This window comes from Neoarius graeffei, chromosome 23 (assembly GCF_027579695.1).
Source record: "Neoarius graeffei isolate fNeoGra1 chromosome 23, fNeoGra1.pri, whole genome shotgun sequence".
NCBI classification, from domain to species: domain Eukaryota; kingdom Metazoa; phylum Chordata; class Actinopteri; order Siluriformes; family Ariidae; genus Neoarius; species Neoarius graeffei.
In genome coordinates this window covers 48,930,536-48,956,488 of record NC_083591.1, presented here as the reverse complement: position 1 = coordinate 48,956,488, position 25,953 = coordinate 48,930,536, and the positions used below count along the sequence as shown (strand labels likewise).

The window sequence follows — 25,953 nt, the reverse complement described above, 5'->3', positions numbered from 1 at the left end:
TTAAAAATGAGTAAACTGATATATAAACCTGTGATTTACAACCAGAACTACTCAATCAACACTTTCTGACAAATAAAAAAAAAAATAAATTCGAACAATGCTGTTGTATAATGAAGATAAATTAATTTTAATGGGCAATTAATCAACAAAAAATGTCTATGATGGACATTTGTGTAATTTTGGTGTAATTGGTGTAAATGCCTTAAACCCCACTGAAGCCGTGATGAATAAATTTTGTTATGATGAAAAGCTTTTGCGAATCAGTGATGAAACTGGTTTTGCATGTGTTGCAGTGTGACCTGCCAGCGCCTCTGCCAGGACAGGAGGATGGGAACGACAGAAGCCACTCTCCGCATGGAAAACTTGGAGGTGAAGGATGAGTGGCAGGATGAAGATTTCCCACGGTAAGCTAAGCGCATTCTGTCCAAATCTTAATCCAATCAATCAAGTGAACAGCTTTTGTTGGAATATGTCTTTAGAGTCTTCTGGGTGAGTTTCAGTGAAAACATCCTAGCAGTTTACAAAGAGTAGCGTTTAATGTGACGAGTCATCCAAAATTTTCAAACACCCATAAAATGTTAAATATGACAGGTGGCAGGGCGGTGTAGTGGTTAGCACTGTCGCCTCACAGCAAGAAGGTCCTGGGTTCGAGCCCAGCAGCCGGCGAGGGCCTTTCTGTGTGGAGTTTGCATGTTCTCCCTGTGTCTGCGTGGGTTTCCTCCGGGTACTCTGGTTTCCCCCAAAGACATGCAGGTTAGGTTAATTGGTGGCTCTAAATTGATTGTAGGTGTGAATGGTTGTTGGTCTCTATGTGTCAGCCCTGTGATAACCTGGCGACTTGTCCAGGGTGTTCCCTGCCTCTCGCCCATAGTCAGCTGGGATAGGCTCCAGCTTGCCTGTGACCCTGTAGAACAGGATAAGTGGCTACAGATAATGGATGGATGATAGGTAGCGCCACTGTCTTGACAATTTTTATACACACCAACCTGGGGAACATTCCATATAAATTTGATCAAAATCGGATCACGCCTGTAGGAGGAGTAGCGATTTTCATGAAATTCTACATGACCCCTCTGTAGCCTTATTGTTTTTCAAAAATGAGTGAGAGATTGCTTCCAATATCACAATAACAGATTTGACGAATAATTAATCTACTATTGGTGTAAAATCCTCAACATTTTGTTCAAATTAATGACAGAAGAAATGTAACATACCTCACTGCCTTTCTGAAGTTTCCCACCAGAGGAAGTGACATCACTCGGTGCAGGTTTCACACGTTATTAAAAGTCTTTGTGGATTTTATGCGTTTTTATAGCAGAGTTAACAGAGTTGACAAGACCGTTGGAAGGAATTAAAAAAAAATTATTTTTTATGACTGAAATTTCACATAATACAGAAAATAGACTTTCTATGCAACTGTTTTTTATACCAGTTAATAGAATAAACCCCCAAAAACAGATCGTTAGACTGAATCACTTCATGTTTATTTGAGCTGAATGTATGACTCACGAGTCAAAGACAGCCAGTAATGTGGGGTGAGGGGTGGGAGTCATTTAGTTAATGTTTTATGGATAAATTGGGTCTAAAATGTACATCAAGCATTGCTATTGGTGAAAGTTAGTCATAATTTGCATTATTGTTCAAAACAGATTCGATAAACTTCTCTTTTGTGGAAAATAACAAAAGTTTTATCTCAGAGAAGCGAAATGTACCCCGAATTCTAGAATGACCCTTTATTCATCCATCCATCCATCCATCCATTATTTGTAGCCGCTTATCCTGTCCTACAGGGTCGCAGGCAAGCTGGAGCCTATCCCAGCTGACTACGGGCGAAAGGCGGGGTACACCCTGGACAAGTCGCCAGGTCATCACAGGGCTGACACATAGACACAGACAACCATTCACACTCACATTCACACCTACGGTCAATTTAGAGTCACCTATTAGCCTAACCTGCATGTCTTTGGACTGTGGGGGAAACCGGAGCACCCGGAGGAAACCCACGCGGACACGGGGAGAACATGCAAACTCTGCACAGAAAGGCCTTCGCCGGCCCCGGGGCTCGAACCCAGGAGCTTCTTGCTGTGAGGTGACAGCGCTAACCACTACACCACCGTGCCGCCCCATGACCCTTTATATACTGTATATATATATATATATATATATATATTAACATGCTTACTTTACTGATCATGACATATACTGTATTATTAAGACATACATTATGAGTCTAGTAATGTATTGTATGCAGTCACAGCCTAGTAGAGAACACTTGCACTTTTTTTTTTTACACTGCATAAATTCACATTCACACAATGGTCTTGGTAGAGTAGACATTTTCGAAAGAATTTACTCCCTGATCCGACTTATTTTTCAGTCTCTACTACAAGCCCCTGATCCCTTATCATTAAATAGTGTGATATTACAGTGGTTAAAACAGCACTAATTATAGAGAGAGAGACAGAATGCATGTCACCAGAGACGGCAGCTACAATTAAGACTGCCAGCGAGCCTTAAGCGGTCTGCTCTTGTATTGTGCAAGCTGAAAAACCTGAGCACATCACCACTCCTCGATACACAAGCACTCTGCCACAGTGTGATACAGTAATGACTTGTTTTCCTTCCGCGAGGAGTAAATTCTTTCGAAAATGTCTACTCTGCCAAGACCATTGTGCGAATGTGAATCTATGCAGTGTAAAAAAAAAGTGCAAGTGTTTCATTAAACAGGAATAGATGCCAAATTCTCGAAAAGAAGTGCAGTACATCATTCTAAACATCTAACCCTGTTCATTCACGTTGATTCTGTCCAGGCCTCTGCCGGAGGATGGAGAGCTCGATGGCCTGACTGATAATCACACATGTATGTAGCTTTAAAATCTTCTCACAGTGTATCCTGGATTTCGTTTATCACATAACTGTTATTGAATATGTAATGTTTTATAATGAGCCGATAACAAGTATGGTCCATCGCAGATCTAACAGATTTTACAACCCCGATTCCCAAAAAGTTGGGACAAAGTACAAATTGTAAATAAAAACGGAATGCAATGATGTGGAAGTTTCAAAATTCCATATTTTATTCAGAATAGAACATAGATGACATATCAAATGTTTAAACTGAGAAAATGTATCATTTAAAGAGAAAAATTAGGTGATTTTAAATTTCATGACAACAACACATCTCAAAAAAGTTGGGACAAGGCCATGGTTACCACTGTGAGACATCCCCTTTTCTCTTTACAACAGTCTGTAAACGTCTGGGGACTGAGGAGACAAGCTGCTCAAGTTTAGGGATAGGAATGTTAACCCATTCTTGTCTAATGTAGGATTCTAGTTGCTCAACTGTCTTAGGTCTTTTTTGTCATATCTTAAGTTTTATGATGCGCCAAATGTTTTCTATGGGTGAAAGATCTGGACTGCAGGCTGGCCAGTTCAGTACCCGGACCCTTCTTCTACGCAGCCATGATACTGTAATTGATGCAGTATGTGGTTTGGCATTGTCATGTTGGAAAATGCAAGGTCTTCCCTGAAAGAGACGTCGTCTGGATGGGAGCATATGTTGCTCTAGAACCTGGATATACCTTTCAGCATTGATGGTGTCTTTCCAGATGTGTAAACTGCCCATGCTACATGCACTAATGCAACCCCATACCATCAGAGATGCAGCCTTCTGAACTGAGTGCTGATAACAACTTGGGTCGTCCTTCTCCTCTTTAGTCCGAATGACACGGCGTCCCTGATTTCCATAAAGAACTTCAAATTTTGATTCGTCTGACCACAGAACAGTTTTCCACTTTGCCACAGTCCATTTTAAATGAGCCTTGGCCCAGAGAAGACGTCTGCGCTTCTGGATCGTGTTTAGATACGGCTTCTTCTTTGAACTATAGAGTTTTAGCTGGCAACGGTGGATGGCACGGTGAATTGTGTTCACAGATAATGTTCTCTGGAAATATTCCTGAGCCCATTTTGTGATTTCCAATACAGAAGCATGCCTGTATGTGATGCAGTGCCGTCTAAGGGCCCGAAGATCACGGGCACCCAGTATGGTTTTCCAGCCTTGACCCTTACGCACAGAGATTCTTCCAGATTCTCTGAATCTTTTGATGATATTATGCACTGTAGATGATGATATGTTCAAACTCTTTGCAATTTTACACTGTTGAACTCCTTTCTGATATTGCTCCACTATTTGTCGGCGCAGAATTAGGGGGATTGGTGATCCTCTTCCCATCTTTACTTCTGAGAGCCGCTGCCACTCCAAGATGCTCTTTTTATACCCAGTCATGTTAATGACCTATTGCCAATTGACCTAATGAGTTGCAATTTGGTCCTCCAGCTGTTCCTTTTTTGTACCTTTAACTTTTCCAGCCTCTTATTGCCCCTGTCCCAACTTTTTTGAGATGTGTTGCTGTCATGAAATTACAAATGAGCCAATATTTGGCATGAAATTTCAAAATGTCTCACTTTCGACATTTGATATGTTGTCTATGTTCTATTGTGAATACAATATCAGTTTTTGAGATTTGTAAATTATTACATTCTGTTTTTATTTACAATTTGTACTTTGTTCCAACTTTTTTGGAATCGGGGTTGTACGTAATCACTTCTGTGTTTTCAATATTTTGTTTAATTTTACCAGAGGTGGACAGTAATGAAGTACATTTACTTGAGTACTGTATTTAAGTACACTTTTTGAGTATCTGTACTTTACTCAAGAATTTTTTTTTTTTGGGGGGGGGGAAACTTATGACTTTAACTTCACTATATTTGAAAAACAAATATCATACTTTTTACTCCACTACATTTCTATCAAGGTCCTCATTACTATGAAGCAACTTTGAAAGTGGATGGGTTTTTTTCTTTTCTTTTCTAAAATGTGATTGGATTTTCTTTTCACATGTGACACTGAGACAGCCTGTCACTAATCACAAAGGTCACGTCGCGTCCATAGATGGTATAAAATCAAGTTCAATGATTTCTCAGCAATATTATTTGAACACAATCAGTTGATGGCAGAATGAAAGGAGGCGATTCTTCTGGAGAATGCACGCACCCATGGCCATACCCAGAACCCATGTTTTAGTTTTCTGTACGGATTAAAGATTCATTTTGTTTTAATTGTTTGCTTTGTTTGCCTAAAACGAACCACATCATGGCCTACAAAAAACTCACCGCCCAACCTGCGGAAGCATATTGATCTACTACTGTATATAAACGTTTTATTCCAAGAGAAAGCTTGTAATGAAGTTGTCTGTGCTTTTAGAGCTAGCGATAACATTGCAAATGTAGCTGTGCAGTCTGGTTAGTCAAAGGACTTTCTATGGATTTGCCCACCAAGTTGCTGTTGCCTTGTCCACGGCTAACGTTAACACATAGCTAGTTAACTTGGACACTGTTAGCATGTAAAAATGGAGTTACGCTAACATGAATAATGTTAACTTTTCTGAAGTCCTTTCAGAAATATGTTTTAACATAACCTTGCCAAATAAACAGAATGTGGAAATCTGTATTGGATAAGTGGTAGAAGATGGATGAATGGATGGATGGAAATCTGTATTTAAAAGTGTTTATTCTACAGGTTCTACAAGCGAGTCAGTAAATCTAGTCCATTGATTTAGAGGCATTAGGTCCATTGATTTAGAGGCATTGTTAGGATGACCCAACAATGCATTGACAGAAAATGTACTTCTAATACTTAAGTATTTTTAAAAGCAAGTACTTCAGTACTTTAACTTAAGTAAACATTTGACTGGACAACTTTCACTTGTATCGGAGTAACATTTGACTGGTGGGATCTGTACTTTGACTTAAGTAATGAAGTTGGCTACTTTGTCCACCTCTGAATTTTACAGCCAAAGTTTACAGTAGCTCAGGTATTCCGACTATTCCTTCTAGAGGTTTCATTAGTATCAGTGTACTTTAAAGCAGTGAACTTTCCATCAGCTGTATGGCTTTAGTGGCTTTATGTCTCTTATAAAAAAAACATTGCATGCAAGTATACTTGTAATATAGTATGTATGAAGGCTGGCATGCATTGTAAAATAGGCCTTTAGGCTGATATGCTAGTGTTTATGTGGGCTGGCATTCAAGCATTCAAATAGGCTAGTATTCAAGTATCCTAGTATGCATTTAGACAAGTAGGATTTCTAAAGCAGCTTCGTATGCAAGTAAATATAGTAGTACTCAAATACTAGCATGCAAGGAGGCTAGTACACAAGTAGACTAGTACACAAGTTCAACTAGCCTAGTGTGGACATATAAAGTAGGTTAGTATGCAATTATATAAGTATGCAAATGGACTGTAAGTACATGAATAGGCTAGTATATAAGCATATACTGTTGACAAGTGTGCTAATAATCACCTATTCAGGTATACAAGCACTGAAGTAGGCTTGCATACCTGAATATGCAAATTTGTAAAGCAGCTTAGGCTACGTTTACACTAGACCGTATCTGTCTCGTTTTCTTCGCGGATGCACTGTCCGTTTACATTAACCCCCCTGAAAAAGCGGGGAAACGGGAATCCGCCAGCGTCCACGTATTCAATCTAGATCGTATCAGCTCCGGTGCTGTGTAAACATTGAGAATACGCGAATACGCTGTGCTGAGCTCTAGCTGGCGTCTCATTGGACAACGTCACTGTGACATCCACCTTCCTGATTCGCTGGCGTTGGTCATGTGACGCGACTGCTGAAAAACGGCGCAGACTTCCGCCTTGTATCACCTTTCATTAAAGAGTATAAAAGTATGAAAATACTGCAAATACTGATGCAAATACTGCCCATTGTGTAGTTATGATTGTCTTTAGGCTTGCCATCCTTCCACTTGCAAGTAATAAGTGATATGCGCTGGGATCTCACACACAGCGGCTCAGTCCCGAATCGTGGCTTGTTCACTTCACTCGCGCGCTCTGTGAGCTGCGCAGGGCCGGAGTGCGCACCCTCCAGAGGGCACTCGCTGTTCAGGGCGGAGTGATTTGGAGCGCAGGATGCCTGCGGAGCCGAGCGTATCCGCGTATTGGTGTTGCTGTGTGCACGGCTAACGGTTTTAGTGTAAACGCGAATCGTTTTAAGAACGTTAATCTGATGATCCGCTGATTCGACGTAATGTAAACGTAGCCTTAGTATGCAAGTAGATAGTACACAAATAGTAGTATGCAAGAGGGCTAGTATACAAATGCAAGTCGGCTAGTGTACACGTATGTAAAGTACAGTGGTGCTTGAAAGTTTGTGAACCCTTTAGAATTTTATATATTTCTGCATAAATATGACCTAAAACATCATCGGATTTTCACACAAGTCCTAAAAGTAGATAAAGAGAACCCAGTTAAACAAATGAGATAAAAATATTATACTTGGTCATTTATTTATTGAGGAAAATGATCCAATATTACATATCTGTGAGTGGCAAAAGTATGCGAACCTTTGCGTTCAGCAGGGACGTCATTAGGTTTGAGAGTCAGGGGTAGCTTAGCACCCAGAGGATTAAAGGTATTGTGCGCGCGCAGCGCGCGCCGAACATTTTTCAGAGCACCTACTAAGGCTGTCAATCAATTCATTATTTCAAGAGCATCACACCTTGGGGACACACTTCCCACCATTTCTATTCTATTTTAAAATTGCTTTCATCATTTAATTGCTTGCTGAAGCAACTTCACCAGCTAAACTACAAAAATGTGAAAAAAACAATGGTAGGTGTCATGCATTCCTGCGCAAACTGAAGAGGGCAAGTGCTTCACAAATCATCATGTAAACATTCTACAGAAGACTCAATATAGCCTAGGTAAAGTTAAGCAAATGCAAACCACTGACATCAAATTACAATCTCACCGTGTGTGTCTGCAAATGAAAGCATAGAATTCTGACTCTCTGCAAACCCAACTCAATGGAAGCCCGCACCGCGCCTGCTGCAGAATGCCCGCGTAGTTTTTTAAGTCCTACTAGCCTACCACTCGATGTGACGCTTGACACAGAGCCAATGAGGAGGAATCATAACGATATTAATAATATTGCATTAAACAATAAATAAGCAAGCAGAAACTGTTGTTCGGATTAACTTGCGTTCTTGATGGCTCATGTTCAGTGCTTTACTGCCTTTGTTTTTTTTTTGGGAAAAAAATAAAAATATAAATAATTTAAAAAAGGGCAAAAAATATAGGGTGGCTTTGCCATAAGATAGGGTGGCTGGAGCTACCCTAAAATGGGTCTGGCGACGTCTATGGCGTTCAGTATCTGGTCTGACCCCCTTGTGCAGCAATAACTGCAACTAAACATTTGTGGTAACTGTTGATCAGTCCTGCACACCGGCTTGGAGGAATTTTAGCCCATTCCTCCGTACAGAACAGCTTCAACTCTGGGATGTTGGTGGGTTTCCTCACATGAACTGCTCACTTCAGGTCCTTCCACAACATTTCCATTGGATTAAGGTCAGGACTTTGACTTGGCCATTCCAAAACATTAACTTTATTCTTCTTTAACTATTCTTTGGTAGAACGACTTGTATGCTTAGGGTTGCTGTCTTGCTGCATGACTCACCTTCTCTTGAGATTTAGTTCATGTACAGATGTCCTGATATTTTCCTTTAGAATTTGCTGGTATAATTCAGAATTCCTTGTTCCAACAATGATGGCAAACCATCCTGGCCCAGATGCAGCAAAACAGGCCCAAAGCATGATACTACCACCACCATGTTTCACAGAAGGGATAAGGTTCTTATGTTGGAATGCAGTGCTTTCCTTTCTCCAAACATAACGCTTCTCATTTAAACCAAAAAGTTCTATTTTGATCTCATTTGTCCACAAAACATTTTTCCAATAGCCTTCTGGCTTGTCCACATGATCTTTAGCAAACTGCAGATGAGCAGCAATGTTCTTTTTGGAGAGCAGTGGCTTTCTCCTTGCAACCCTGCCATGCCCACCATTGTTGTTCAGTGTTCTCCTGATGGTGGACTCATGAACATTGGCTAATGTTAATGTGAGAGAGGTCTTCAGTTGCTTAGAAGTTACCTTGGGGTCCTTTGTGACCTCGCCAACTATTACACGCCTTGCTCTTGGAGTGATCTTTGTTGGTCGACCACTCCTGGGGAGGGTAACAATGGTCTTGAATTTCCTCCATTTGTACACAATCTGTCTGACTGTGGATTGGTGGAGTCCAAATTCTTTAGAGATGGTTTTGTAACCTTTTCCAGCCTGATGAGCATCAACAACGCTTTTTCTGAGGTCCTCAGAAATATCCTTTGTTCATGTCATGATACACTTCCACAAACATGTGTTGTGAAGATCAGACTTTGATAGATCCCTGTTCTTTAAATAAAACAGGGTGCCCACTCACACCTGATTGTCGTCCCATTGAATGAAAACACCTGACTCTAATTTCACCTTCAAATTAACTGCTAATCCTAGAGGTTCACATACTTTTGCCACTCACAGATATGTAATATTGGATCATTTTCCTCAATAAATAAGTGACCAAGTATAATATTTTTGTCTCATTTGTTTAACTGGGTTCTCTTTATCTACTTTTAGGACTTGTGTGAAAATATGATGATGTTTTAGGTCGTATTTATGCAGAAATATAGGAAATTCTAAAGGGTTCACAAACTTTCAAGCACGACTGTAGGTTAGTATGCAAGTACATAAGTATGCAAATAGACGAGTTTACAAGTACACAAATAGGCTAGTACGCTAGCATGTAGGATAATATTCAAGTATTTAAGTGTGTAGGTATGGCAGGGAGCAGATATGTGAATATATATATATATATATATATATATATATTTTACATACATACATACGTACAGTATTTTCATACAGAGCATCTCATACATGGAACACCATACCAAATGAAATAAGAGACATGCCCACCCTTGCTTCTTTTTCTATACATTTAAAAAAATGGCTACTGGAGAACCAAATCTGCACTCATATCATAACCTAATGTAAGTGATTGTAGTAGAGTGTGTGATTGTGTTGAAGTGTATGTGTTCTTTATGTAGTGTATATGGTTGTTACAGTGTTTGGGGTTGTTGTTGGGCTGTACTTTGGGGATGTTGCTGGTATCAAACTATTTATACATAAATCTTATGAGTAAATACTTTAAGTAATGCACACAATATACATCCAAATACATGTTAATTAGTGCTTTAACATCTGTACATTTACTTTGGTGCAAGAAATAGGCCAAAGGCAAAGCATGTAACATCAGCTTGTTTTTGACATTGCATATTGCATTTTAACATCTAAAGCATTTTTGCACTGAAGCATAGCACTTTAACATGCTTGGACTTTAGCATTTAAGTACTTTATGATTGTTTATATTCTGGATTTTTACCTGACCTTATTTATATGTTTGTGTATACTGTATTGACCTGTTGATCAAAAGTTGCACTCAAGCACTTTAATGCCTGGATACTATTATTATCATTATTTACCTTATTTTTATTATTATTATTATTATTATTCCAAAGATCAACCTGCCACAGGGACTAAAGATGCAAATTAGCCGTTGGCTATAATCTTGCATATTTACATGTAAATGTTTTTATTAATATGCATTGTCCCTGTTAAAAGAATAATATAAAATAAAATAAATAAAAAATATATATATATATTTAAATAATATTGGCTGGCATTGAGTGGTATATCATTCAGCTAGCATGATATTGAACGAGTCGAAGACGAGTAGCTGAACGGAATATATCTGACATGGACACAAGTGTTTTACTGGGAAATACGCCACATGTATTTTTCATACAAGCGCCATCCGGGACATGGAGAACCAAAACCGTGACGTAAATCTCTATATGTCACTATATGAAATCGATGAATCGTTTTGATAACTTTAGGTACTTTTTGTTTGGGAATGTATCTATATAATTAAAAGAAAATCACACATTAGCTTGAAGATATAAAGTTTATCTTCTTGTATTGAAAAACTCGTATTTTTTGTATAAAATCCATCGCAGACCTGAGTGACATATTTAAATAATATTGGCTGGCATTGAGTGGTATATCAGATATATTCCATTCAGCTAGCATGATATTGAACGAGTCGAAGATGAGTAGCTGAACGGAATATATCTGATATACCACAAAAAAGCCAGCCAATAATAATAATAATAATAATAATAATAATAATAATATTATTATTATTATTATTATTATTATTATTATTATTATTATACATTCCTTTCAGGTGTTCAACGTGTCTTTGTCTTTCAAAATTCTCTCAAAATCTTCCATATTTAATGAAGCAAACCTGGCAGCCATGTTTGTTTACAAATTGTCACAGTCGCTCGCTAGCGTGGAAGTTTTACACCTCCGACGTGTGACGTCATGTTGTCTTGACAACCATGCAATATTGTAAACCATATTGAACGCTCATTCTCCATTGGGTAGAGTGATGTAATACACCTAGGATAAGCAATATGCTAACAATATTGCATTCTAACAAACCAAATGAATGAAACCCACTAGAAGGGAATAGAATACATGTTTTTATTCCATCAAAAAAGTGTCCTGTATGTACAATAATTCCTGATATTTCACTCCAATGACATCACTCGCAGTGTTTTCCTGCTGATTGGACGCGCGTTGCAAAAATGGCGAATCGGATCAAAATTAAAATTTTTTTGATCAACTGGCGAATGCTTTGTGTGTGTATATATATATATATATATATATATATATATATATATATATATATATATATATATATATAGTTTTTGGCTGACTTGAACTTTTTAATTCACTGTAATTGTAGTTTTTTTTTTTGTCATAGGCAGTAGAGGGCCGCAAAACGCACAAACTGCTCCTTTGTCATACTTTAGTTTTGTATTAACAGAACTAAAGCTGTCAGGTTTATGACCCATATAATACATTTGGCTTTACTGTTCCTGAATGAATAAAACATGTTCATGTGTGTGATCCCTCTCTTCATGTCTCAGCTCCCCCTACCTGTCTGCACGGAGGTCATGGAGGCTCAGGAGCTCAGAGTAAGCGCAGGACACTCATTGCTCCAGATATAAATCTGTCCTTGGACCGGAGCGAAGGGTCCCTCCTGTCTGACGACATCCTGGACACTCCAGATGATCTGGACATTAATGTAGAAGACATGGACACACCAGATGAAACAGACTCTTTAGAGTTCATCACTAGCGGCAATGAGTTGGAGTGGGAAGGTCTGTATGAGGTCAGACAAACGTCAAAGGTTATTCTGAACCTGATCATGTTCTCACTGCTACCTGATTTAAACTGGATACCCTGCGAAATTTTATAATATCGAAACAATGCTATTGCAACCAAGTATCCTTAATTAATTTCTTTTCAAGTGCTTGTATTTTGCACATTTGTATTCCTACACCCGTTCAACCCGCAACTCTTCTTTGACAGATGATGCCCTTGTGGCGCGAGCTAAAGTGGGTCCGGGTGACGGCACGAGTCAGGGGGGTGAGGAGGGAGATGGAACTGCTCGCCTTTGGCGGACTGTAATCATTGGAGACCAGGAGCACCGGATAGACATGCAGGTCATCAGACCATACCTGCGTGTGGTCACTCATGGAGGTCAGTGCAACCTTCATCTTAAGGCCAAGCTCACCCTGAAGTGCTAGAATGAAATATAGTACAACTGTAATAGTGAATAAATAGTACTGTATATATGTACCTATTCAGTGTTAGCAGTGTTAGCATAACTTCACTCTCAGAAAAAAGGTACCTTTCCTTATCACTTTGTTGCACCTTAAATATGCATCTTTCACTTGGAATGGTGGAAGGAATATCACTTTGAATCAAGAATTTATTTTTCCCAACAAGGAATGGTACAGTTTGAGTTTAGTATACTTTTTTTAGCTCCTCCAGCCATAGGCCAGGCTGGGTGAGCTTATACGGTACGATCACGCGTCATCTGTCCATTGTCGTTGTCCTTCCACAATTTACAAAACTCGCTACTCCCCCTACAGGATTGATCAGATTTCAGTCAAACTCACATGCAATTTTCCCCAGGTGGGTGGGCATAAAAGTTGTCAAGATGGTGGCACCACCTGTCATATTTACAATTTTATGGCCGTCTGAAATTTTTGGGTGACTCGTCACATTAAACGCTACTCTTTGTAAGCTGCTGGAACATTTTCACTGAAACTCATCCAGAAGACTCATCTCATCTCATCTCATTATCTCTAGCCGCTTTATCCTGTTCTACAGGGTCGCAGGCAAGCTGGAGCCTATCCCAGCTGACTACGGGCGAAAGGCGGGGTACACCCTGGACAAGTCGCCAGGTCATCACAGGGCTGACACATAGACACAGACAACCATTCACACTCACATTCACACCTACGGTCAATTTAGAGTCACCAGTTAACCTAATCTGCATGTTTTTGGACTGTGGGGGAAACCGGAGCACCCGGAGGAAACCCACGTGGACACAGGGAGAACATGCAAACTCCGCACAGAAAGGCCCTCGCCAGCCACGGGGCTCGAACCCGGACCTTCTTGCTGTGAGGTGACAGCGCTAACCACTACACCACCGTGCCACCCATCCAGAAGACTCTAAAGACATATTCCAACAAGAGTTGCTCACCAGGTGATGCCATCTACCATGGATGAAGCTACAGAGGGGTCATGTGCAATTTCACGAAAATCACTACTCCTCCTACAGGATTGATCGGATTTCAGACTCACACACAACAACAGTGGGCGGTATGAGCTACAGCCTCACTGAGGCTATTTTTTTTCTGAATGTGTATTAGTAGTCATGATGCCACACCCTTAATCTTACTATCTCACTTTGTCACTAAGTCTAATGTTAAAGAAAAGGTCATATTAGAGAAGACCACGAGTTGGCCTAGTGGTTAGTGTGTCTGCCTCTCGACTGGGAGATTGCGAGTTCTACTCGCAGTCGGGTCACAGACCATTATAAAAATGGTACCTACTACTGTCTGGCAAGGCACGCTGCAATACAGGTGTGAGTGGGGAAGTCAAACTCTTGTGGTTACCAGAGGACTAGCCCCCCACTGTAACCCTAGCTGGATAGGTGAGAGGCCAAGGGCTATCGAAATGGAGATCGGCGCCGAACCCATATGCCTTAAAGAGTTGGTTAGCACTGGGACAGTAGACTGCCTGGGAAGACCAGATTCTGGCATGAGAGGGACTTTGACATATTAGAGAAGGCTCCCCCTGGTAGCATAAATACACATGACAGGAACTAAGGTTGAAGGTATTCCAAGGTCTTCCAGTGCTGTATGGAATGATATGAAGGTTAGAGTTTTTCTTCAAACACCATTCATTCATTCATCTTCAGTAAGCATTTTATCCGGGTCAGTGAGGTGCGTGAATGCTGTATTCCAAGCATATTGCATCCACTCTTTTTTATACACATTTTGTATTAAAGGTCACAACAAATGTTCTGCTTCCTGCAGGTTATTATGGAGAAGGTCTGAATGCCATCATTGTGTTTGCAGCCTGCTACCTCCCAGACAGCGGCTGTGCAGACTACCATTACATCATGGAGAATCTCTTCCTGTAAGCCAGTACTCAAACACATCTGGGGAAAAAATCATCGAGCAAAAGAAAATGTGTTTGTGAGGTGAAATAATGTGTAGCATGTGCAACTTTATGTTAAGTTCATAGAGGCATATTTAGGAAGAGTTCTGGTAATAGACTGGTGTTTGTTTGGTGGTTTTGTTGGGTTTGAGTATTCCTATATGTCTGTTGGATGTAGGTATGTGATCAGCAGTTTGGAGTTACTCGTAGCTGAGGACTATATGATCATATACCTGAATGGAGCAACTCCACGCAGGAGGATGCCTGGCATCAGTTGGCTCAAGAGATGCTACCAGATGATTGATAGAAGGTATTGTTGTTGTAAAGTGACTTCTTGGCCAATATCTAAGCCTCTAGGGTTAGATGGTACAGCTTTGTCACTCTATAAGCAACTGTCTTCCATATTATTATGCATAAAGATGCTGTTATATTCCATTATTTCAAGGTTAAGGAAGAATCTCAAATGTCTGATTATTGTCCACCCATCCTGGTTTATTCGCACGGTTCTGGCCATCTCACGCCCTTTCATTAGGTGATGCCCTTTCATTTCTTTGATCAAATACTATAATTTGTCTTTGCATTATTACCTTAGCCATGTCATTTTTGTACGTAAGAAACAAACTCAACTCTCTTGCCAGTGTGAAGTTCCTGGATAAGGTTCGTCATGTGCAGAGTCTGGAGGAGTTGGCTCAAATCGTCCCTATGGAGCATGTGCAGATCCCAGAGTGTGTCTTGCAGTGAGTACTTATCATCAGCAGGTGGAGCTTCTGAGACAATCCAAAGTTTCAAAAGACTGCCAGAAACTTAAAATTGAAGTTTCATGAACTTACGGACCAGTTGCACAAGCTTTCTTGTACAAAGAAATGCTTAGTTTGTACATTCTCATGGATGCCACACTAAATTTCAAGTACAAGATAGTTTGGTTTATAAGCCTCACTTCCTGGTGACATTTTGTTGTGCACTAACCATTAATCAGTATACTGGTATGTGCATGTGACCAGTATGTGTATGCCCCATCATTGAACATCATTGAACGTGATGTTTGAACCACATGGCATGATGTACACTGGAATTATGTCACATTTCCTGTTTGCACAATGCAACATACTACATTGGCAGAAATAGGGGTATAGTAGGAGTCCATTTCTGTCCCTTAAGGTACAGTCTACACTAATGCTCCCCCTAGGGCTCATTATTGGACTTCAAGGTAACTATTGCCGCTTTTCCACTACAAACGCGGCTGAGCCGTGCCGTGCCGAGTCGAGCTGAGTCGAGCTGAGTGGGGCTGTTGGAGTTGCATTTCGACTACAACCGCGCTGAACCGTGCTGGCTGGAAGTGGGTGGACACATTGGGTGGAGTTAGCGAAAGTGGGTGGACGTCATGTGATGTCGTTAAGCAGCGCAAACAGTGACATCAGTGACAGTGGCGGAACAAGTCAGAGCCGGGCCGGGGGCGGGGCAAATGACCGGGCCCTTTATTAAAGCTTATCATAACATCATTTTAGATGTCCGCAACTGCGGTGTTTACCAATTTCAACACTACCGGGTGCAACTATGTTATTTAGTACATCAAGTCCTTCAAACGAACATGTAACTCAGAAACAAAAAACATTAGGATACTGTACATGGCTCATAATAAAACATCAATAGCCTATACTGCGCACATTATTTGAAGGGCATACGAATGAGCGCTCAGAGGTTGCAACGGTGACAGGAAGAGTCAGAAATAAAAGGAGGGCGGTGCAAACCTCACTGAATGCACTGTGTTTACATTAAGTCCTTCAAACGAACATGTAACTCAGAAACAAAAAAACATTAGGCGACATACTGTACATGGCTCATAATAAAACATCAATAGCCTACTGCGCGCATTATTTGAAGGGCATACGACGAGCCTTGCGCTCCGCGAACTCGTCCACTATGCTCTGTATGTCACTGATTCAGTGAGCTTTTCAGCGGTAGTCTCACGACCCGAATAGTAAACAATAAACATGGAGGACATGGAGTCGTTAGTGTTGCTGGTCTTGGTGCTGTGGCTTGACAACGCCAACAGATACTGGCAAGAGCGTATAGATGAGGCGAGGCGCATAAGGCTTCAGAAATTCTCGTAATTCGTAATTATTCTTCTTCCGGGTTTGCGGTGTTTACAGATCCCAGCGCGCTCGCGGGGCGTGTGTGGGCATGTGAGGACACTCCTCCTCACCAATCAGTGCACAGGGGAGTGTCTGCTCACGCCCCCAGCCTCACTCGGCACGGTTTGGCTCGCTTTAGCCCCACTCCAAAACGGTGCGAGTTTTAGGGGCTAAGCAGGGCTGAAACGAGCTGAGTCGTGCTGGTTTTTGGTAGTCGAAACGCGAGCCGTGTCGGGCTGAAGTGAGCTGAAGCGAGCTGAAGTGAGCTGAAAAAGGGTAGTGGAAAAGGGCCATAAGTGTATCTTTATAGGGTCAAAAAGGTACACATATGTTCCTAATCAGCATATAAATGGTTCAAATAAGTACCTTAGAGGGTACTGTCCCAGTGACAAGCCGTTGTACCCTTAAAGGTACAATGATGTACTTTGTTTTCTGAGAGTGTAGATGTCATGATTGTTCAACCCAGTTTGAGGTATCCAGAATTACTTTTTAATTTAGCATCAGCATCTTGACATCCTGCTGACCAAATTTGGTTTAAACCTGATGAATTCCCAAGGAGGAGTATTTATAAGTTTGCGACATCCCAAAACGTACAAAATCCAAAATTAGTTGATGGATGAGTTAATGGATGTGGAGTAAAGGGAACCCATTTGTGTCCAAAATTTGGTAAAGCTGAATGCCCATAAATAAGAAAAAATATAAAAGGGCATACCTGGATCTAAACTTTTTAGTCAGAACCTGATGACCACCATTTCTGATATTTGTGCCAACTAGCATGAGTTTCGCATGCCAAGCACCTCAAAAATGTCCAAAGTGTTTTAAACAAAACCAAGAAGGTCTTTCGTACTCTTGGTGGTTGGACCCTAAAACGTCAACATGGTGATATTTAACATAATCCAACACACTTGAGTAATGTATTTGTGCAAGGAAGGGATAAAATAACAGCATAATACGCGTAATACAAAACAAAACTATGGATAAGACTTAAATAACTAAGTCTTTAACATTTAAAACTCTGTCACTCTATATTATCCTGAAAGTGACCTTATGAAAATTAATCAAATGTGAAAGAATGGCAGTGATGTGGTTGGATTTTGTTGGATGAAGTTGTAATAAAGGCTACAATCCTAAACTCTTACAATCCTTGACCTTATTCAGATTGTTTTGAATTTATAAGTGTGAGTCCATGGTGCTTAAATACTTCCTCTGTGAGTAACTTAAAAAAAAAGATAAACATGGCTAATAGTGAAAGCAAGTAAGCACCATCATCTAACTAAAATTCCAAAACCCAGCAAGCTTTTATTACCTTCACCAACTTTGTTGGAGGAGGTTATGTTTTCGCCTCCATTTGTCTATCTGTTCCCAACATAACTCAAAAAGTAGTGACTGTATTTTGATGAAATTTGGAAGAAAGGTGGGCCATGGGCCAAGGAACAATTCATTAGATTTTGATGTAAATCTAGATATGTATATGGATTCATGATTTTTTTTTTTTGCCTGTTCCCAACATAACTCAAAAAAATAGTGAACAGATTTGGATGAAATTTGGTGTACAGCCTTAGTATTATCCTAGGTTCCAGTGATTTGATTTTGAAGTTGATAAAATGTAACTTGGTGGAGGTATGTACTCTCCCATGTGTTCTTCTAGGTCAGTGCTTTAATAGTAATGATTTGTTATTTGTGTGGCATTTTGTGGTTCATTTGAGGTTCAAAATGGCAATTTACACAGAGAGGGATTTAAATAAAATAAATATATCACAATGGTTAGATACTCTACAATCATTCCATATAAACTGACTATAAATCTATGACTGTTACTACAATAACAATCATTTTAAGTGGTTTTTTTTTCCCCCAGTAGCATTTGGAAATTCTCAAAGTAATATTGTCATTGAGAAATGAAAAACAGACTGTTGATATTCTCAGGTTTCAATAAATAAGTTCATTCGTAGTGTTTAGGGTCCTAGTACAGTGTGAATGGTGTGTGTCAGTGCAATAAGTGTGTCCCCTACTTTCCTTAGGTATGATGAGGAGCGTCCCAAGGCCCAGACGGAAAGGTAAGACTGAGGCTTGTGTGTTGGCATGCAGTCAGGTACTACTGAAGTGTTGTCTGGCCTTTACAAGAATCTAAGACCCTCTTGCATCCAACTGACCCGACATACACACACACTCATTCCTAGGTTTGGGGTTTACAGTGTTGCAGAGTTCAGATATGCACCTGAATCAACTCTGATAACTTCATGAATTGAATATTTAAAGTGTATGCTGAAAAGGCAGATTTTATGCTAATCATCCATTGAAAAATATATTACTTAATGATTTAATTACTCATTTAATAATTATTCTGGCGGCACGGTGGTGTAGTGGTTAGTGCTGTCGCCTCACAGCAAGAAGGTCCGGGTTCGAGCCCCATGGCCGGCGAGGGCCTTTCTGTGTGGAGTTTGCATGTTCTCCCCGTGTCCACGTGGGTTTCCTCCGGGTGCTCCGGTTTCCCCCACAGTCCAAAGACATGCAGGTTAGGTTAACTGGTGACTCTAAATTGACCGTAGGTGTGAATGTGAGTGTGAATGGTTGTTTGTGTCTATGTGTCAGCCCTGTGATGACCTGGCGACTTGTCCAGGGTGTACCCCGCCTTTCGCCCGTAGTCAGCTGGGATAGGCTCCAGCTTGCCTGCGACCCTGTAGAACAGGATAAAGCGGCTAGAGATAATGAGATGAGATAATTATTCCGTGAAATCGAGTTGTACATGAGCTGATAGCCGATGAGGCGCGTAGCACCGAGTTGGCTATAAGCCATGTACGACGAGATTGAGTGGAATAACTGTTTTATTCTATCCACATTCACTAGATTTTGAGAAACAGAGCTTTTTTGAATCAAATTCGATAAATAAAAACTTTAAACAAAACATCCGACAAAATCATTTCCACAAAGGCAGACTTCTTAAAAACCTGTTGATGGCTGCACGAATTGACTTTAGTGTTGTTGTTTTTTTGTAGAAAGTGCTGTCTTGCTGTCGTGCCAAGGTATAGAATAGATTTAGACAATTATTTAATTCTTCCTTGGACATTTCAGTTCTGTAATTTTCAAACTTTGAGTTTTTGAACCAGTCTAAAATAATTCAGCAAATTTTAGTGCTTAAAGATGAAGAATGTAAACAAACTGGCAACATGACAGTAGCAATTTGTGAAAAATGAGATAATAATAATAATTCTTGAAAGATAAAAAAGATACACTCTTACCATCAAATACTTTCATTCCATGTTTTGTCGCTTTTTTTATTTTTTTGGGTTTTGTTTTCGAGTAGAGTTTTTATTTCATCCTCGGTTGGTTCAGCAACATGCGCCGCCATTTTGTTTTCTTTGCTCATGGTATATGAGCTGATATCCTAGTACTAGAGTAGCCAATCAGAGCGCACGATATATAATCCAAACCTAAAGTGAAGCATGTATATCTGACAGCATGATCTGGGAAGTTATTGGGTTAAAAAATGAATATTATATTACATTACTACAATAATGTATATGCAGTAGATTTGGGCATCAAACTTTACAATCTAAGATTACTACTAATACTTTACATTTGAAGAAATAATGATGTTTTTGTCCCTCTCTATTTCCATAGGCTTATGGAAGACCAGAGACAGAGTGACAAATCAGTCCCAGAAAGGTGAATACACTTCAGAGATATAAACATTTTGCTAAGCATTTTTTCCATATCAAATATTAAGTCGTGTATATTTATGATATCGGTGTAAACCTAGATGACTACACTACAGGACTGCAGCATGTATGTTCATGTTTGGTCTGTTTCATTTTGCAGGCCCACATCGGTGGCTGCAGAGGCTTGTCCATGACTGTAAGTAAAGAAACTGACCTGTAACAGTAGAGGCCCTCCAACCAAGCCAGTTTAATAGCTGACAAGGAATATTCCATGTTAGGAGTGCACAGCTCCACCCTGAGCACACGAGCTACTCTGGTCTCCAGTGGAATTTTTTAAAAACTCCACTGCGAGGCAGGTTACATAAAGTACATCTGCTGCCCTCTTCAGCACACCAGTCCTCCTTGTCTGATTAATGCTATTTTTACAGGCACATGGATTGCTTCAGTGATCACACACACACGCACACACACACACACACACACACACACACACACACAGTCCCTATTTCTTTCCACGCTCTGTTAGTGAGTTATTGTTTCTTTATAAATGCCTGTCGTGCCACACACACCTGATCAGCACACTGGTTCATAAATTACACACTTGTCACGACCCATAAGCTGGTACTGCAGCTTACTTAAAAGCCCATGTGACTTGTCTGAAATGCAGAAGGGCATATTAGGCCAGGCCATGCTCTGACAAATGGATAATGTGTAAGAGAATGTTGTGCTCAGGCAAAAATGGATCTGAAATAACGAGAGCTTAGATTTGCTTCATTGGTTTTCATAATATCATATAGAGATTAAATTAAAGGTGCAGTAAGTGATTTTGCTGAAAGTTAGCTGAATCTAGCAGCAAACAAATACAGTGTACCCTCAAAGTCCACACCGCACAAGACAGGCACGTGAGCTACTACCTAGACCAGAACACTTGAATATGTTTGGTTTAGATGTTTAGATGTTGGCGGTCCACATATTTAGACTTTTCCATCTCATTTTACAGAATCTGCATGTATACAAAGAGCATATATGCTTTGTGAAGATGGTTTCAAGAAGCAATAAGCCTGTCTTTAACTTTAACCTCTTTTGCAGTTAATCTTTTTAGCAAAGGACAAACAGCCGTGTGAGCTTTCTTTCTCTGACACCAACATCTGCATCTGTTTTCTACAATGCAGCAATCATCATCCTTCTGTCTGAAAAGGAGCTGTTAAGAGACTAACACAGACACACACACACATACACACATTATATATATATATATATATATATATATATATATATATATATATATATATATTCTATCCACATTCACTGGATATGAGCAATCGTATGCTCTGATTGGCTACTCTACTACTAGGCTACCAGCTCATATACCATGAGTAGAGACAAACAAAATGGTGGACCGTGTTGCTGAACGAACCAAGGATGAAATAAAAACTCTACTCGAAAACAAAACCCCCCAAAAAATACAAAAAAAGCAACAAAATATGGAATAAAAGTATTTGATGGTAAGAACATATTTTTATTTTTCAAGAATTATTATTATTATAGTATTTTTCACAAATTGCTACTGTCATTTCGCCAGTTTATTTACATTCTAAGCGGAAATGATTTTGTCTGACATTTTGTGTCAAAGTCCTTCCCACACCATGTGCCGCATAGGGCAGCAGCAATCTCCGTTTCCGTAGCCTTCAGCCTCTCGCCATTACATAGCTAGGATTACATTGGGGGGCTAGTCCTCTGGTAACTGTGAGAGTTTGACTCCCCACTCGCATCTGTATTGCAGCGTGCCTTGCCAGACAGCAGTAGGTACCATTTTTATGCTGGTCTTTGGTATGACCCGACCGTGACTAGAACTCACAATCTCCCGATCAAGAGGTGGACACGCTAACCACTAGGCCAACTCGTAAAAATGCTCCGTTTCTCAAAATCCAGTGAATGTGTAGATAATAAAACAGTTATTCCACTCAATCTTGACATACATGGCTTATAGCCAACTCAGCACTACGTCAGGCCGCAGCTCATGTATGACTCGATTTCGTGGACCAACTGTGTATATATATATATATATATGCAATCAGCAGCCATTTTAATAGAAACAGCTATACACCTGCTCATTCATGCAATTATCATCCAATTTTCAGCCAATCATGTGGCAGCAGTGCTGATCTACTGGTACTGGATCTCCTGGATCTGCCCTATTACAGAAACTTCCTTTCTGAAGTCTTACATTAAGATAGGAAGAATATAAGAAAGGATTTTCCCCAATTTGGTATTACAGAAGCAAATCCAAAATAACTTTAGGAATTCTATCTCATCTTACTTCAGCCTGTCTTATCTCAGGTTAGGAAATCTTAAGTACTCAACCTAACACTGGTTATGAACTTTTATGTCTGTTACCTAGCAACCAATGCTACATTTCTCATCTCATCTCACTTCCACAAGTTATTTTATTACCCATTAGATTTTCTCATTGATACAAAAAAAAAGGAACAAAATAATGATGGGCACTTAACTTTGAGACAGATGAATTAGAAGTGTTGGTATCATCTGTATAGAAATCCAAAGATGTCCTTTTGGGGAAATTCATGATAATGCTATTTGAGATATAAAAGAGAGAGAGAGTGGGATAGGATAGCAGATACAGTGTCAGGCATATCTGGCATCCAACGGAGCATTGATGCTGAAAAAAAAGTATGTTTTTTCATCGAACCACAATACATTGTTAGGGTCTATCATGAGCCTGTCAATGAATAAGTTTCGCCTGTTGATATTTCATTGGTGGTGTAAAAGCAGTAAGAGAGCAGCCATGTGGATTAAACAAATTACCTGGTGGGAAAGTGCCAGTTCAAACAGCTTAACGGTTATCCAAAGTTTGTAGAGTTTATTTAAATTTTTGGGGGGTTAAGAAGCTTGTGTGAACTTTTTCTATCTTCAGTTTGAATAAGAACATTGACTTAGGAAATGTTTATCTGTAATGGCTTTTTTCCTAAGTCAAGTCTGTAATACAGCTCCTGGTCTCCTGAAGACTGAAGACTGGAAAAAGACTGTAGATGCTAAAGAAGGCAACTGGACTTGCTTGAAATCCTTGAAGACATTTCACCTCTCATCTGAAAGGCTACTTCAGTTCTGTCTGACTAGTGGGGCGTTCCAGGTATTTATCCTCTAGTGGACCAAAAGCAACCCTAAGGAGGTCACATGGGTCGTTGACCCTCTCAGTCATCCTGTAGGTTGTTAGGGTCACTGGAGGCCAGGTGTGAATAGTGTTAGCAGCCTAGAGGGTCGTTAGGGTGATTTGTGGGTCGTTGGCTCTCTCTGCCATCATGTGAGTCATTGAAGTCAGCTGAGTCTTGGTGTGGATGTGTATTCAGTTTTCTCGGACGTGTGCCAAATACTGCATTGTAGGTAGCTGATAAGTGGTGTCTCAGACCAGGGCCACGTTAACCCTTGCCGAGGCTCTGGGCAGACACACCCCCGAGGCCCCACCCCCGCCTGTTGTCAACTGCGCTCAGCAAATTCACCCCCTCAGACGTGCCTGTCTAACTAGACACAGAAACTTAGGCCAAGTTTACATTAGACCGTATCTGTCTCGTTTTCTTCACGGATGCACTGTCCGTTTACATTAAAACGCCTGGAAACGCCGGGAAACGGGAATCCGCCAGGGTCCATGTATTCAATCTAGATCGTGTCTGGTCCGGTGCTGTGTAAACATTGAGGATACGCGGATACGCTGTGCTGAGCTCTAGCTGGCGTCGTCATTGGACAACGTCACTGTGACATCCACCTTCCTGATTCACTGGCGTTGGTCATGTGACGCGACTGCTGAAAAACGACGCGGACTTCCGCCTTGTATCACCTTTCATTAAAGAGTATAAAAGTATGAAAATACTGCAAATACTGATGCAAATACTGCCCATTGTGTACTTATGATTGTCTTTAGGCTTGCCATCCTTCCACTTGCAAGTGGTAAGTGATATGCACTGGGATCACACACACAGCGGCTCAGTCCCGAATCACTGCTCGTGCGCTATACTCGCGCACTCTGTGAGCTGCGCAGGGCCGGAGTGCGCACCCTCCAGAGGGCACTCGCTGTTCAGGGCTGAGTGATTTGGAGCGCAGGATGCCTGCGGAGCCGAGCGTATCCGTGTATTGGTGTTGCTGTGTGCACGCGAATCGTGTATTGGTGTTGCTGTGTGCACACTAATCGTTTTAAAAACGTTAATCTGATGATCCGCTGATACGGTCTAATGTAAACCCCACCTTAAATAATGACAGTGGCACAATTAGAAATACTACTGAACGATAAAACTTTATATCCATCAACACCTATTTAATCGAGAAAAAGCAATGGTGAAATAGGCAATTGCATGGTGAAAAAATCCATCAGACATCACGGTTAACAAGTCTGGTTAACTAAAGTTTAGCCTCAAGAAGCCTTTGAATGAGTGAATCAATGAACAACATGTCAGGAACATAACCTAGGCCTACAACAGTTTCTTTAGTATTCCAAATAAGAATATTCATTTGGTATATAACCGTTCGTTTTCATTTTGGAATCCAGGCGACTTTTAACTTGTGAAAACAAAGAGCGATAACAAAGAAAGAAAAATATCTTGCTTCTCAGAAATAAATCTCAAAATGTTAGGCTATGCGAAACATTTCATCCTTTCACACACGTAATGTCCCAAACAGCAGTGGCACACAGCTTTGCGCATTCAGTTTGACAGCCATGGGTCAACTTACAAGGGCACTTTCCTACTTTTCTGGAAAGCGAAGTCATTAATTAAATCATTGAACTCAAGCTGGCGTAGCGTGTGAAGACATGGTGGACAGTGATCATATTGACAATGACGGGTGATTTATGCGACGGGACAAGGCGGGCTTCTTTACGGGTGGCGAAATGCATCAAAAATGTTATCAATATGATCAAAACTTCTGAAAATATCGTTTCATATTTTCCGATCTCGCTACCTCCGAGGCCCCCTAGTGGCCGAGGCCCTGGGCAGCTGCCCATGAAGCCCATTAGGATAACGCGTCCTTGTCTCAGACCACCTCCTCTGTTCAGTGATGGTTGTTCCAGGTTGACGAAGATGGCTTCTTTGACTCCTTTTTCAAATCACCGGTCTTCTCTGGCTAAAATGCGTACATTGCAGTCCTGAAACAAATGTCCTTTGTTATTGAGATGAAGATAGACTGCAGAGTCCTGGCCTGAGGAACTGGCTCTCGTGTGTTGACCCTAACAACCTACAGGATGACTGAGAGGGTCAACAACCCATGTGACCTCAACAACTCTCTTTAGGGTTGTTTTTGGTACACTCGAGGATAAATACCTGGAACTCCCCACTAGTCAGACAGAACTGAAGAAGCCTTTCAGATGAGAGGTGAAACATCTTCAAGAATTTCAAGCAAGTCCAGTTTCCTTCTTTAGCACCTATGGTTTACAATGACCTGGATGACTGAGAACCTTCACAGACTGGAAAAAGACCAGGTGACTATGAGTTTAGGTGAAAATGTGTCCACTATAACCACAAATTCCAAGCTTTTGGCTGATAGTGGTGGAACCCAGTAGGGTCTTGTGCTGTTGTAGCTCATCCCTCTCACTGTTCAATGTGTTGTGCATTCTGAGATGCTT

The 25,953-nt window shown here is 40.6% G+C and overlaps 1 protein-coding gene across 1 annotated transcript; it reads left to right on the top strand.

The window, feature by feature from the left end:
• Positions 1 to 327: 327 nt before the first annotated feature.
• On the top strand, positions 328 to 20,518 carry atcayb (ATCAY kinesin light chain interacting caytaxin b). The gene is made up of 11 exons (XM_060905378.1): positions 328 to 404; positions 2,811 to 2,860; positions 11,944 to 12,177; positions 12,389 to 12,559; positions 14,410 to 14,512; positions 14,712 to 14,843; positions 14,979 to 15,065; positions 15,172 to 15,270; positions 18,687 to 18,722; positions 20,287 to 20,331; positions 20,485 to 20,518. Exons 1-11 carry the CDS (start codon positions 328 to 330, stop codon positions 20,516 to 20,518), a joined length of 1,068 nt encoding a protein of 355 aa, XP_060761361.1.
• The last annotated feature ends 5,435 nt before the right edge of the window (positions 20,519 to 25,953 follow it).

Bases quoted from the DNA above. Each gene is read 5' to 3' on its own strand.
- atcayb (XM_060905378.1), top strand. From the start codon at position 328: ATGGGAACGACAGAAGCCACTCTCCGCATGGAAAACTTGGAGGTGAAG. The intron at 405-2,810 runs GTAAGCTAAGCG...GATTCTGTCCAG, and splicing joins CAGGATGAAGATTTCCCACG to GCCTCTGCCGGAGGATGGAG. The intron at 15,271-18,686 runs GTGAGTACTTAT...TACTTTCCTTAG, and splicing joins ATCCCAGAGTGTGTCTTGCA to GTATGATGAGGAGCGTCCCA.